Genomic DNA, 15703 nt, shown 5'->3' with positions numbered 1-15703 from the left:
AGAGCAGTCCACAATAGCGCTGCTCACATGCACTATTGGCAACACAAGGTATTTGAGAGAAGCCTTGTTTGTCAGCATATCGTTGTGGCCAATAATGAATATGGGTGAACCACCCCTTTAACTTCTGCAACCTTGGTTGTCTAGGACAGAGAAGGTTAAACAGGGCAATGGAAAGATTAATGTGGCACGCCTGATGGAATACAACTGACAGCCCACAACCATCTACAATCATGAGATGGGGAAAACTTAGGCAGTCAGTACAGGAGCAGACTTCCCAAGAGCGGAAAGCGGAAAGTAAAAATATGAGAGGTCTTTATAACTACTAATAGGAATACCAACAATAAATTATAAAAAGAACAGAAACATACCTTTTTAAAGTGAGTAGCGGACTGAACTTTTCTGACTGGTTGCATTAAGGCATCCCGTACAATAATGCTAATGTCTGCACCTGAATAGCCATTTGTTCTTTTTCCAAGATCCCGGAAGTCTCCATCTGTAAGACTGTGGGGAGTTGTTCCAAGATGGAGTTTAAACATATCAGTCCGGGCATGAGCTTCAGGTAAAGGAATATAAATTCTCTTTTCAAATCTGTGGAACGATAAAGATCATGATAACATCACTACAATATTCTTTATATATGGAAGGTAACACACATCTAACGGTAACCAACATACTTCTTCCTGCTTTACAATGTGCCCATTTATCGTACAGTTATCACACTGATTATGTGCTTGGTCAGGTTTCCTTTAACCTCTTAAGCAGTAAGCCAATTTTTGCTGTAAAATGAGTATTTCAATCTCAGGAATGTATGACTGAGAAAGAAATATCTATGTCTATGGCGCTAAAAACCTGCCAAGCAGGCTGTGCTGCATAGTTTCTAACTCCTATAGAGATGAATGGAAATGATGCATTTGGCCATTTCCATAGTGCTCACCTCCTGTAGCCAGCCCCATAGTCAGATCTTCCCATTTCAGCAGTAACTGATGTAGGATTAACCTTTTAAAAGGACCATAGCTTTTTTTAATTGTAGTGCTACATAAGCATGTGAGGTAGTGTTTCTTTGGGAAAAGTCTTTTTGGTTGCAGCCCAAAAAAAACTGCAACCATACCAGTCTTCTTTCCTCCATTTTGTCCCATGGATTTGTAGATCGCACATCATATGATAAGGATTCACACAGGCATGTGGTTCAAAATCATATTGTAAAAAAACAAACAACAGTTGGCATACCGTCTCCTAATTGCAGAATCCAGCACCCAGGGTATATTTGTGGCTCCAAGTACTAAAATACCTTCATTGTCGACACCAACACCTAGAAGTATCGGTAATAACGATCAGCCATACATTTTTTCCAATTTCCACTGGAAAACACAATCTTGCTGATCATCCCTTACCCTGCATCTGGACCAAGAATTCAGTTTTAATCCTCCGGGCAGCCTCGCTTTCATTCTCACTTCTGGAGCCACAAAGTGAATCAATCTCATCAATGAAGATGATGGAAGGCTTGTGCTCCCTGGCTAGCTGAAACAAATTCTTCACCAACCTGTAATACACGCAAGGCTCAATAGTCAGCAATGCTTACAATGTGGAAATCCCTGTAACAAATCCTTTTTAACATTGGGCTGTAGATCATAAGCATATATGTATTTTATTTCATATACCAGGGGAGACAATATATAGAGAGAAAAAAAAAAAAGTGTGTCCCTCCCTGATTCCTCACAAACCTTGTCAGAATTGTGTTGGTCATGGGGCAGAGGCGCTTAGCCTTACTCTACAGCCCATATACAAAGCTATGTGCCCACGGGGAAAGTGTCCTGCGGTTATATCTGCAGGACATTCCACAGGAGCTCGCAGAAAACCGCAGCACAACTTTGTCTGTTTTGTGCTGCGGTTTATTTGCGGAATGTCCTGCGGATATGGTGCGGGCATTCTGCACTGAGGACACAGTACCATGGCGTCAGCACTGCATCCTCAATGCAGAACAAGTGCTGAGTGATCAGGGAGTTCACACTTACCTCTATCATGCAGCACTTCTCTCCGGCGTCTGTCAGCGTCTCTACACTGTGCAGGAGAAGGTGGGCGGGCCTGAACTAGCTCTGGCTGTCACATGACCGGAGCTCGTGCAGGCCCCGCCCACCTCCTCCTTCTTGCTCATGGATCCACTGCGCTCCAGCCTCCTGTGCACCGAGGGAAAGTGACCGGGTGTCTGCAATCAAGGCAGGTAAGTATGGGAACATCCGCAGGTAAATCCGCAGGAATAATTCACATGCTGCAGATTTTTCCGCAGGGAAATTCGCATTATTTCCGCCAGGAAAAAAACGCAGCATAGGCACAGCACTCCCCAAATGCCATAGAAATGGCTGGGGCCTCGCTGTACTGCGGATTTTTGAAAAATCAGCGGAATTTCCGTGAAAAAAAAAATCGCGGCAAATTCCGCAAATTTTCCGCAGCGTGGGCACATAGCCTTAATGTATAAGCCTGGAACACCACTGTGCACACAAGAGATGCACGGTGTTTCTGCACCTCTCGCAAATTTAAAGAAAATTAAAAAAAGGTGTTAAAGCTTTCATACACTTTAAAAGGAATGTTAGGAATTTTTTGCTGTGTAATCTGAACAGCATAACGTACAGAGACCCAGATTCCAGTGAATGTGTCCTACCCAACTGGTCTGTTTTACCCTACTCTGACAATTGATTAGCATCTTTCTTTCAACCTGCAGTGTACACAGAAAGCTGCCAATCAGTGGTGTGGATAGGGTTATACAGGGTTCAGCATCCTGAGCACTGCTCGATCTGCAGCAGAAAAAACAGTGATTGTATCAAAATGACAGCAAACAGCTCAGTAAGTGACACGTCGCTGGAATTACAAGGTGTCAGCCCCTACAAATTCATCATGCTGGTCTCAGATTAAATCGCAAAAACTTAGTGACAGTTTCCAATTCAGCAGTGGAGTTTTCCCACACCAGGAAAAAATACAATGTGTAGTTGCCGCAAATCCATGGCAAAATTTCAAAGCTGATCTTCCATTTTATGCCATGGATTTTCAATCTTTATTGCCACAAGTGGTTAACCCTTGCTCTATACATGTTTTGCTACTCATGTTAACATATCAAGTATTGAATTCCCTATTTAGAACAATAGCAGGCAGTTTGGTGACCCTTTTCATGTTAACATACAGATGGAATATATGCAGAAGTCTTCATGTAAAAGGGTAAATCCAGGTCTTTGGAGTGGAGGGAGATTACCAGTTTTACTCACTTTTCACTTTCTCCCAACCATTTGGAAACCAGATCCGAGGAAGATATTGAAAAGAATGTGGAGTTGTTTGCCTCCGTAGCTACAGCCTTAGCCAAGTAGGACTTCCCTGTTCCTGGTGGTCCAAAAAGAAGTATTCCTCGCCAGGGTGTTCTCTTGCCTGAGAAAATACAATAATCTAGTAGGATCTCTACCGCTCGTTCTTATCGGATGGGCTTTTGCAGTAAATGGGTTAGTTTCAGATTTTCATATTAAATATAATAGGTCACTCCTGTGTTTACAGTGACACCGGCACACTAAGGCTACTTTCACACATCCGGTTTGAGCACTGCGGCTCAATCCGGCTGTGAAACCTATGCAACGGATGCGGCGAAAACACCGCATCCTTTGCATAAGTTTTTACATGCGGCCGGTCCATTTTTTTCCGGTTGCGGCACGCTACTGAGCATGCGCAGTGGAAGAAACCGCATGCGGCGGCCGGATGCGTTTTTTCCGCATCGCGCCGCATCCGGCGTCCATAGGCGTGCATTGAAAATGTGCCGCGGCACAATGCAGGTTTTTTTGCCGGAGCAAAAAATGTTGCAGGCAACATTCCATCCGGCCGCCGCATCGGCTAAATCTGCCGCATGCGGCAAAAACCGGACCGAACGCAAGCCCATGCGGCACAATACGGCACTAATGTAAGTCTATGCAAAAAAAAAACGCAACCGGCGGCAAAAAAAACGGTTGCGGTTTTTCTGCAGAGCGCCGTATTGTGCCGCAGAGCAAAAACCGGATGTGTGAAAGTAGCCTAACACACATATATTGGATCACTTGCTATCTAAAGCCACGTACACACAAAAACCTTACAATACAAACGTGTACATTGTGTTTACCTGTAAACAGATGAGGAAATTTGATTGGTAAAATGACAGCTTCTTTCAGTGCTTCTTTGGCACCTTCCAGTCCAGCAACATCATTCCACTTCACGTTTGGTTTTTCCATGACTATAGCGCCTGCACATAAATGGACACCAGCCATTACAACATTGTAAAATAAACCGGTGACTGGCAAAGAAAGCAATACAACGTATATGCAAATTTGTAGATTTGTAAAATAAAAAAAAAAAAAAGGACAGGTGGACAAAGAACCCACATCATGGGAGCACAAAGAATTCACATTTTGTCAGGTGTTGTTCAAGGGCACCGGTTCTAAAAACTCGATTAAATTGCCAATTTTAACTAGAAGGCTATTTTTGCAAATAATAGATATCAAGCGAGTGGTTACTAATAAATGTAACACTTTTAATATGTCAGGGAGTGCATTGGAAGGGGATGGTTGCAGCAAAGTAGATTTCAGAGTTTTGAAAGGTTGGAGAAAAACAACCATCATATTCCAATTAGACAGGGAGCAGCCAACAAAGAGAGCAAAATACCACTTAAAGGGAATCTGTCAACAGGTTTTTGCAATGTAAGCGGAGGACAGCATGCTGTTAGAGTTAACCCCTTCACGGCCGGCCGATTTTTTCTCTTTCCGTTTTTTTTTTTCCACCATTCTTCTTCTGAGAGACATAACTTTTTTATTTTTCGGTCAATATGGTCATATGAGGGCTCGTTTTTTGCGGAACGAGCTGTACTTTTAAATGAAACCATATGTTTTACCATATAGTATACTGGAAAATGGCAAAAAAATTCCAAATGCACAAAAATTGCAAAAAAAGTGCAATAGCACTATTGTTTTTGAGATTTTATTCACTGTGTTCACTATATGGTAAAACTGATGTGTTGCTGTGATGCCTCAGGTCAGTGCGAGTTCATAGACACCAAACATGTATAGGTTTACCTTTATATAAGGGGTTAAAAAAAAATATCGGAAGTTTGTCCGAAAAAAGTGGCTCACGTTTTACGCCATATTCAGTGACCCGTAGCGTTCTTATTTTTCGGGATCTATGGCTCAGTGACGACTTATGTTTTGCGCCTCGAGCTGACGTTTTTTTAACGGTACCATTTTTGCGCAGATGCTACGTTTTGATCGCCTCTTATTGCATTTTGCGCAAAATTTGTAGCGACCAAAAAAAAAAAAAGAATTTTGTTACTTACCGTAAATTCTTTTTCTTATAGTTCCGTATTGGGAGACCCAGACCATGGGTGTTTAGCTTCTGCCTCCGGAGGACACACAAAGTACTACACTTAAAAGTTTAGCTCCTCCCTCTGAGCTTATACACCCCCTGGTAGCCAGTCCTAGCCAGTTTAGTGCAAAACTGGAAGGAGAATAGCCACCCACAAGTAGAACCGAGTAAGAACCGCAACAACCGGAGACTCTGTCCACGACAACAGCCGGTGATAACACACGGAACAAGAAAATTGCCAACAGGCAACAGGGAGGGAGCTGGGTCTCCCAATACGGAACTATAAGAAAAAGAATTTACGGTAACAAAATTCTCTTTTTCTTTATCGTTCCTTTGGGAGACCCAGACCATGGGACGTTCCAAAACTGTCCCTGGGTGGGAATAAACAGAAAAAACTAAGAAGTAGGCGGAGCCTAACTTCACAAGTGGGCGACAGCCGCCTGAAGGATGCGTCTGCCCAAGCTCGCATCTGCCGAAGCATGAGCATGCACTTGGTAGTGCTTCGAAAAGGTATGCAGGCTAGTCCAAGTGGCAGCCTGACAGACTTGTTGAGCCGTAGCCTGGTGCCTAAAAGCCCAAGAGGCACCGACAGCTCTGGTCGAGTGTGCTTTGATCCCCGGCGGGGGAGGCACCTGAGTACTCTGGTAGGCGTCCGAAATGGTCGATCTAATCCAACGGGCCAAGGTCGGCTTAGAAGCAGAGAGACCATTGCGCCGCCCTGTGGTTAGCACAAAAAGAGAGGTGCACCGCCTAAGCGCAGCGGTGCGAGACACATAGATCCGGAGAGCACGCACCAGATCTAGAGTATGCAGCGCTTTCTCAAAGCGATGAACAGGGGCCGGACAGAAGGAAGGCAAGGAAATATCCTGGTTAAGGTGGAAGGGAGAGACCACCTTAGGGAGAAAGTCCGGGGTCGGACGGAGAACTACCTTGTCTTGGTGAAAAAACAAAAAAGGTGACTCCGAGGAGAGCGCAGCCAAATCAGAGACTCTCCTGAGAGAAGTTATGGCAACTAGAAAGGCCACCTTTTGAGAAAGACGATACAAAGAAACCTCCCTAAGGGGCTCGAAAGGGGGTCTCTGCAATACCGTGAGGACCAAGTTAAGGTCCCAGGGATCCAAGGGCCGCCGATAAGGCGGAATGATGTGAGACGCACCTTGCATGAAGGTGCGGACCTGAGCCAGCCGGGCGAGACGCCGCTGGAACAGCACTGATAGAGCTGAGACTTGTCCCTTGAGAGAGTTGAGGGACAGGCCTAGCTGCAGACCGGACTGTAAAAAAGACAGAAGGGTCGGCAACGAGAATGGCCAAGGAGAATGGCCGGAAGAGCGACACCAGGACAGGAAAATTTTCCAAGTCCTGTGATAGATCTTGACGGAGGAAGACTTACGGGCCCGAGTCATAGTGGAGATGACTTCAGGAGGAATACCAGAAGCCGTCAAAATCCAGGACTCAAGAGCCACGCCGTCAATTTGAGTGCCGCAGAATTCGGGCGGAAAAACGGACCTTGCGAGAGCAGGTCTGGACGGTCCGGAAGATGCCACGGCATCTCCACGGACAGTTGGAGCAGGTCCGGATACCAAGCTCGCCTGGGCCAGTCCGGTGCAATGAGGATGACTCGACGGCCCTCCATTCTGATCTTGCGCAGGACTCTGGGCAAGAGAGCTAGAGGGGGAAACACGTAGGACAGACGAAACTGGGACCAGTCTTGAACCAGAGCGTCCGCGGCGAAGGCCTGAGGATCGTGGGAGCGAGCCACGTAAACCGGAACCTTGTTGTTGTGACGGGATGCCATTAGGTCCACGTCCGGAGTGCCCCACTTGCGGCAGATTGACTGAAACACTGCCGGGTGCAGGGACCACTCGCCACCGTCCACGGATTGACGGCTGAGATAATCTGCCTCCAAGTTTTCTACGCCAGGGATGTGGACTGCGGATATGGTGGACTTGGAGTCCTCCGCCCATTGAAGAATGCGTTGGACCTCCAACATTGCCAGGCGGCTGCGTGTCCCGCCTTGGTGATTGATGTAGGCAACCGCTGTCGCGTTGTCTGACTGGACTCGAATGTGCCTGCCCGCCAACAGGTGGTGAAAGGCTAGGAGAGCTAGAAGCACAGCTCTGGTTTCCAGCACATTGATTGAAAGGGCTGACTCGGACGGAGTCCAAGTGCCCTGTGCTCTGTGGTGGAGATGTACCGCTCCCCAGCCAGATAGGCTGGCATCCGTGGTGAGAATCACCCAGGACGGAGTCAGGAAGGAGCGCCCTTGGGACAGGGAGAGGGGTCGAAGCCAGCACTGAAGAGAGCTCCTGGTCCGTGGCGACAGAGCCACTAACCTCTGTAAGGAGGAAGGCCGCTTGTCCCAACAGCGGAGAATGTCCAGCTGCAGAGGACGCAGATGGAACTGGGCAAAAGGGAACCGCCTCCATGGAGGACACCATTTGACCCAGCACCTGCATCAGACGCCTGAGGGTATAATGGCGGGGCCTCAGGAGAGAGCGCACCGCCAACCGGAGTGACAGCTGTTTGTCTAAGGGCAACTTCACAAGTGCCGGCAAAGTCTCGAACTGCATCCCTAGGTACGTGAGACTCTGGGTCGGAGTCGGAGTGGATTTGGGAAGATTGACAATCCACCCGAATTGGGCTAGGGTGGCGAGAGTGAGCGAAACACTCCGCTGACAGTCTGCGCTGGATGTACCCTTGACCAGAAGGTCGTCCAGATAAGGAAGCACTGCTAACCCCTGGAGGTGCAGGACCGCAATCACTGCCGCCATGACCTTGGTGAAAACCCGAGGGGCGTGGCTAACCCGAAGGGGAGAGCCACGAATTGGAAATGATCCTCTCCTATCGCAAAACGTAACCAACGCTGATGTGACACTGCGATTGGCACATGTAGATAGGCATCTCTGATGTCGATGGACGCCAGGAACTCACCTTGGGTCATAGAGGCAATGACTGATCGCAGAGACTCCATGCGAAAATGCCGCACCCGGACATGCTTGTTGAGAAGCTTGAGATCCAGGATGGGCCGGAAGGTACCGTCCTTTTTTGGAACTAGGAAGAGATTTGAGTAAAAACCTCTGAACCGTTCCTGAGCGGGAACTGGGACAATCACTCCGTTTGCCTGCAAGGACGCCACGGCCTGCGAGAAGGCGGCGGCCTTGGAGCAGGGGGGAGTTGAGAGAAAAAAATCTGTTTGGAGGGCTGGAAGAGAATTCTATCCTGTAGCCGTGAGATATGATGTCTCTCACCCACTGATCGGAGACTTGCTTTAACCAAGCGTCGCCAAAGTGGGAGAGCCTGCCACCGACTAAGGACGTGGCTGGAGCGGGCCGAGAGTCATGAGGAAGCTGCCTTAGAGGCAGAACCTCCTGCGGTCTTCTGCGGACGCGCTTTTGGGCGCCAGTTGGATTTCTGATCCTTGGCTGAGTTAGCGGACGAGGCGGAAGGCTTAGAGGATGACCAGTTGGAGGAACGAAAGGAACGAAACCTCGATTGATTCCTACCCTGGGCGGGTTTCCTGGTCTTGGTTTGTGGCATGGAAGTACTCTTCCCGCCAGTAGCTTCTTTCATGATTTCATCCAGCTGTTCACCAAACAGCCGTGAACCAGCAAAAGGGAGCAAAGCAAGAAACTTCTTGGAAGAAGCATCTCCCTTCCACTCTCGAAGCCACAAAATCCTGCGGATAACAAGAGAATTAGCTGAAGCCACCGCAGTGCGGTGAGCAGCCTCTAGCATGGCAGACATGGCATAGGATGAAAAAGCTGAAGCCTGAGCAGTTAAAGGTAACCATCTCAGGCATAGATTCCTTGGTGAGGGAATGCATCTCCTCTAGAGAAGCAGAGATGGCTTTGAGAGCCCACACTGCTGCAAAAGTCGGGGAAAACGCGGCCCCCGCAGCTTCATACACAGATTTGGCCAGAAGGTCAATCTGACGGTCAGTGGAATCCTTAAGTGAGGTGCCGTCAGCCACCGACACAACGGTCCGGGCTGAGAGCCTAGACACCGGAGGGTCTACCTTTGGGGAGTGAGACCACTCCTTGACCACCTCAGGTGGAAATGGAAACCGGTCATCAGAACCACGCTTTGGAAAGCGTTTGTCAGGGCAGGCCCTGGGTTTGGTCACAGCGGTCTGAAAACTGGAGTGGTTAAAGAACACACTCTTCACTCTCTTAGGCGAGGTAAAGTAATGTTTTTCTGCCAAAGAGAGTTGCTCCTCTGACACTGGCGGATTGAGATCCAGCACAGAATTAATAGAAGCAATCAAATCACTAAGATCTGAGTCACCCTCAGAGAAATCGATGGGATACATAGCCTCCGAGCCCCCAGTGAGGGCATCCTCCTCATCTTGAGAGTCAGCTCTTGAGGCAGAGCCGTGGGATGGGGAGGGGGAGGAAACCCTGCGCCTTCTCTTAGAAGGACGGGGTCTGGGATCAGATGATGAATCCTCCGTGAGCTCCGATGGACGGAGGTCAGAGGATAGGAGTCCTCTGTCAAGAGTATTAGAGGCACCTTGTGAGGGGGGCTGATGCATATTCATCAAAGTCCTGGACAAAAGCCCCATGGACTCAGCAAATGACTGGGATATGGACCTAGAAAAGGACTCTACCCAGGCCGGGGGTTCAATCACAGGTGCAGCAGCAGCCTGAGACACCACTGGGGGTGAGACTCCAGGCTGTGGCACCGCCAAGTTAGAGCAGAGATCACAATGTGTGAGACATGCTGCTGGAGTGGGGGCTTTGCAGAGAATGAACCCCAGGGAGAATATACAGAGGTCCACAACCGGAGACCGGCTGTGGCTTACCAGACCGCTGAGCGCGGTGTTGTGTGCCCTCCAGATCCCGAAGCCCGGTCCCCCAGTCGCAGCACCTCAGCAGAGATGCAGAATGCAGGATGTCCCAGAGCAGAGTGAACTCTGCCTGAGAAGAGGGCGTTCCTATAAAAGAGCGGGAACTGGAGGGCTATAGAGACCTGCAAGGAAGGAGGGACGCCCCAGCAGTGGGGAGTGTCCCTCCCCTGTGTAGAACGGCCGCCGGGAGGAGCCGAACCTGTCCCTCTGCATGAGTGACATGCGAGGGCAGGAAAATGAAACTAGGCCTCCGGCGAAGCCAGGGTCTAAATTTAAGCGGCGAGGCCGACAAGCAGGCACCATTGGCGCGGTTCTCAGGCAAAAGCTAGAGAACCCGCCGGAAAAGTTAAAACAATCACATACAGCATACTCTCCCCTTACAATAAAGAACCGGGACCCCCAACATAAACGTCTCAGGTACTTAGCTGCTGAGACGCAGGGCCATGTCCCTGGGGATGAGTGCTCCGGTCCAACAGAATCCTCAAGGGGCTGTGGATGGAGACCGGACTCCTGCCAGGCATGGAGACCGTGCTGGCTCCCACTTCAAGCCAGAGCCCAGAAGGGATGGTGAAGGAGCGCGGCATGTAAGGCTGCAGCCTTGTTAATCAACCTTAACAACACCGCCGACACAGTGGGGGTGAGAAGGGACATGCCGGGAGTTCAGACATGGACCCGCTTTTCTTCAAACTCTTTCCAAAAGTCAAACAAATCAGATGAGAATGCATGTGTGGATGTATGCCTCCTGACACAAAGCAATAAACTGGCTAGGACTGGCTACCAGGGGGTGTATAAGCTCAGAGGGAGGAGCTACACTTTTAAGTGTAGTACTTTGTGTGTCCTCCGGAGGCAGAAGTTAAACACCCATGGTCTGGGTCTCCCAAAGGAACGATAAAGAAACGTAATTTTGGCGCCACGCCGTTTACTGATCAGATTAATTGATTTTATATTTTGATAGATCGGGCGTTTCTGAACGCGGCGATACCAAAATGTGTGTATATTTTTTATTTTTTTAACCCTTTCATTTTCAATGGGGTGAAAGGGGAGTGATTTGAACTTTTAGGGGTTTTTTTTAAATTTGTTTTTTTTTTCACTTTTTTTTATTTTACTAGTCCCCCTAGGGGGCTATAATGCTCAACAATCTGATCGCTCTGCCCTATCTGCTGATCACAGCTATACAGCTGTAAACAGCAGATTCGCTCACTTTCTGGTTCACTCGGCTCCGGGCCCAGTGAAACTGAAAGTAATTCATGGCAGGTACAGGAGTCATCACATGACCCTATGCTACCATGACAACTACCGGAAGTCACGTGATCATGTCACGTGACTTCCGGTATCGGGCGGTAAGTAAATGTTTACCGCGATCGCGATTATAATGGTGCTGTCACATATTGACAGCGCCATTTAAGGGGTTAAACGGCACGAGCAGATAACGATTCTGCTCATGCCTAGCAGGCACACATCTCAGCTGTGAAAATCAGCTGAGATGTGCGCTGATCGCGGCATGCTGCCGGCGGCAGACCGCGGGCAGTGACACTGACCGCTTGGACGTAATATTACTGCCCACGGTCGTTAAGGGGTTAAAAAACAAAAAGCAACTGTGCTTCTCTTATCAGTGTATGTAAAATTGTTTAATAAATGAAAAGGTTTTATTACCCTGTGATTAACATTAGAGGATTAGAAATACATGCAGAGAAGTCTGGCATACCCCCTACCGTGATTGACACTTCACAGTCCATGCACAATCTCTATTGAGAGCCTGGTGTGGGCAGGAGAAGCCCTTCTGTATTCCTGAATCTAAATTCTTTGATTGTTTAAAAACTGATGCACCCAGTAATCTATGTGATACACAGTTGGATTCAGAATCTCTTTACCTACACTATGTTGCTGTTAGAGGCGGTAGCATCTCTTTACCTACACTATGTTGCTGTTAGAGGCGGTAGCAAAAACCTGCTGACAGATTCCCTTTAAGCCAGGGGACTCTTAAGCCAGTCACATTTCCTCCACAGCGGTCACTGCTGGAGAACTGGACACCTAAATATCCCCTGTATAACAGCCAAGAGAATAAAACACATTACCTTGAAAGCCACAAAGATTATCTACAAATCATGACCACTGCTCAAATAGCCATTCTTATATTTTGCCTAGAAATGATCTTAAAAGGTTAAGATATAGACGCTCACAGAAACTCATTGGGTTTTTTGCTTTGCTTATTTGTATTTATAGCCCATAACAAACTGGGTTTCTGCTTTTCACCTGTCATCTAAATGAGGTTGGATAATACATTCTGCAGATGAGCTCGCTGATATAAAAAAGAGGATTTTCTATTACATGGCACAGTCACAAATTTCAATGATTTCTTATTTTTGTGAAACACAAAGTAAGGGAATTTGATGACAAAGACTTCACCAGAAGTTTCACAAATATACAGTAGGCATCCAAGCAGGAGTTTGGAAAATTGTCAGAGAAAAAGAATCGTACAGACTTTGTTCCAAAAGATCCCAAGTAGTTTAAGAATACAATGTTGTAATTTAAAGGTTTGGTTTTTTTAATTATACTTTGAAAAGACAGACACTATTTTTCTGCCGATGACACAAACTTCTGGTGATGGCTTTTATTTGTAATGAAAACACAGCGGTCAATGAAAGAACAGGTTTGTTTCCATACAAATGTGCATAAGACAGATCTATTGATGGACTGCACACTCAGGCTTCAATGTAGAAGAGATTTTCAAAAAGCCATTTAGCCATATATTCATATCTTTTTTTCTAGATTTTTTAAATAATCCCCCCCACCCTAATGTTTTACTGGATTTAAGTCTCCTTAGGGGACTTGAAGCTGAATTTGTACGATCACTTGTTTTATACAGAGTAGTGCATCTGCAAAGCTTTGTATAGCAGAAATCAATCTCTTATGAAGGAGGATCGTAATAACAAGTATGGGGATCAGCAGCAGACCCCCAGCTGTCACGACAACCTAATGGCTTCCTGCAATCACATCATGGGTGTGCCGATGGACAAGAGGATTGCGCCCCCATGCCAGTGTTTTTCAATTCCAGCTGTCAAAGATTAATAGTGGGATTTAACAGGTTAACAAGCGCAAGCGGACCTCCCTGATTCAGCAATGTCACTTACTGGGCTGCTTGGTGTAGTTTTTATAAAATCAGTGTTTTTTCAGCAGGATATTATCATTATAGGACTAGTAAACCTATTGCCAGGTAGTTCAACCACATCCCCACCACTGATTGGCAGCTTTCTGCTTATGTAGAGTATACACTAAAAACTGCCAATCAGTGGTGTGGGAGGGGTTATACAGAGCTTAGCATTTAGACAACTGATACATCTGCAGCAGAGAAAACTTTTTAATCAAAAGTGCAGCACCCAGTTAAGTGACACATCGCTGTAATCAAGGTCTCTGCCGCTACTTCATGCAGCTCTCAGATGAGGAAGCTGAAACCTGTGGCAAATTCCATTTAACTCCATAGCGACGGCCTAACGTCTCAAGACGTCGGAAAAACAGGGTACTTATTCTGTTCCGACGTCTTGAGACGTCAGGCCGGAAAAAGCTTGTAGCGCCCCCCAGTGACGAAATATCTCGGGGGTTTCAGCTACCGGAGGTAGCAGAGACCCCCAAGATTATGAATCGGGGTGTTTTTTTTGGACCCCGTTAATGCGATTGCCGGTATACACCGTATACCGGCGACAACATTAAAAAAAAATAAATGGCCGGTAAAATTGATTTATTTCTCATCTGACATGATCAAACATGTCAGATGAGAAATAAATATGGGCCCTTAGTGCCCCCAAAGCCCCCGGTACCGGAGAGTCCCCCCCACCACCCCTACCCCCCCTCCGGAAAATCCAAGATGGCGCCGACGCGCGCTGAAAACTCCCGCCGCCGCCGGCTCTGCATTCATTTCCCTCCGATCTGAAATGATCAAACATTTCAGATCGGAGGGAAATGTCCTCCCCCTGACCCCTCCTCCGGTCCACCGGAGATCTCTGGTCCCCGGAGCCCCCTCCGGTTCTCCAGAGCCGCCTCCCCCCTCCGGAGCGTGGAAGATGGCGGCCGCATTCATCCTGCTCTTTCTGCCGCATGTGACACGTCACATGCGGCAGAAGGTTGTCCCCAGGTCCCGCCGTCACCCCCCCGTCACCGGCCCCAGCCCCCGGTTTTACGTTACCTGGCTGCTGGTGCTCCGGCCCCGCGATCACGCAGCCTCCTTCTTGAAAGCTGGCGGCGCATGCGCAGACAGCGGCTGTCAGCTGGATCCCTGCAAGCAGGGATGCTGACGTCGCTACTGCACAGGCTGCTCCACTGTGGACCGGGGGAGGGTGAGTGCGGTAATCTGCAGCCACACTCCTCACATGGAGAGACTGCTGTTCTAGAAAATGGGGGGTACGTTCTGTGAGCGTGCCCCTCATATTCTAGAATGAGGTTACTGCAGGTCACTCTGCCCTAGGTTGGACCGGGGCAGTGTGAGTGCAGTATTCTCAGATTACTGCACCCACACTGCTCATGGAGAGCTTGCTCTTCCAGAAAATGGGGGATACGTTCCCTGAACGTGCCCCCCATATTCTAGAAGATCCAGAGTTGGCGTGGGACCTCCAAAATGGATTACAGCAACCGAAATTTATTTATTTTCAATAAATTGGTAAAAGAGGAATGTTTCGGGGAGTTTTTTTTTCAAATAAATTTTTTTTTTGTCTTTATTTTTTTCTATTACTTGACTGGGTTAGTAATGTCTGGTATCTGTTCAGATGCTGTGACATCACTAACCCCAGGGCTTGATGCCAGGTGACATTACAGCTGGTATCAACCCCATATATTACCCCGTCTGCCACCGCACCAGGGCGCGGGATTAGCTGGAGCGAAGCGCCAGGATTGGCGCATCTAATGGATGCGCCACTTCTGGGGCGGCTGCGGCCTGCTATTTTTAGGCTGGGAAGAGTCCAATAAACATGGCTCTTCCCACCCTGAGAATACCAGACCCCAGCTGTCCACTTCACCTTGGCTGGTGATCTAATTTGGGGGGGACCCCACGTTTTTTTTTTTTTTTTAAAAACGCCTGGGGAGCCCTCCAAATTGATCACCAGCCAAGGTGAAGCTGTCAGCTGTGGTTTGCAGGCTACAGCTGTCTGCTTTACCCTAGCTGGCTATCAAAAATAGGGGGGACCCCACGTCGTTTATTTTAATTATTAATTTTTTGGGGGGCTAAATACAAGGCTAGGCACCCTTTAGTGCCACATGAAAGGCACTAAAGGGCGCCAGCTTAGAATATGCAGGGGGTGGGACGTTATATTTGTTTGACATCTATCCATTCATCCATTGTAGCATTTTAGGCTGTGCGCCCACAATCGGGATTTGCAGCGTTTTGGGCGCAGAGTGTTTTCCCTGCGTCCATAGCGCTGCGTTGTGCAGTAGAAGCAGTGGAAGGATTATTAGAAATCCCATGCCCACTGTGTTTCTCTTCTCCGCAGCATAAACCGACCTGTGGTTCAG

The 15703-nt window shown here is 47.9% G+C and overlaps 1 protein-coding gene across 1 annotated transcript in view; it reads right to left on the bottom strand.

The window, feature by feature from the left end:
- The window catches only part of VPS4B (vacuolar protein sorting 4 homolog B), a 64193-nt gene that overhangs the window by 4437 nt on the left and 44053 nt on the right, over window positions 1-15703 (bottom strand). Inside the window, exons 5-9 of the mRNA XM_075314828.1 lie at window positions 4127-4246; window positions 3255-3411; window positions 1392-1540; window positions 1228-1309; window positions 369-588 (exon numbers count right to left, since the gene is read on the bottom strand). Of these exons, the coding sequence (XP_075170943.1) occupies window positions 369-588; window positions 1228-1309; window positions 1392-1540; window positions 3255-3411; window positions 4127-4246 (728 nt within the window). The remainder of the gene's footprint in view (window positions 1-368; window positions 589-1227; window positions 1310-1391; window positions 1541-3254; window positions 3412-4126; window positions 4247-15703) is intronic.

The sequence above is a fragment of the Anomaloglossus baeobatrachus genome, chromosome 6 (assembly GCF_048569485.1).
Source record: "Anomaloglossus baeobatrachus isolate aAnoBae1 chromosome 6, aAnoBae1.hap1, whole genome shotgun sequence".
In the NCBI taxonomy this organism is placed as follows: Eukaryota; Metazoa; Chordata; class Amphibia; order Anura; family Aromobatidae; genus Anomaloglossus; species Anomaloglossus baeobatrachus.
Note: the sequence above shows the minus strand (reverse complement) of the source record. Positions and strands in the feature narration are given on the sequence as shown.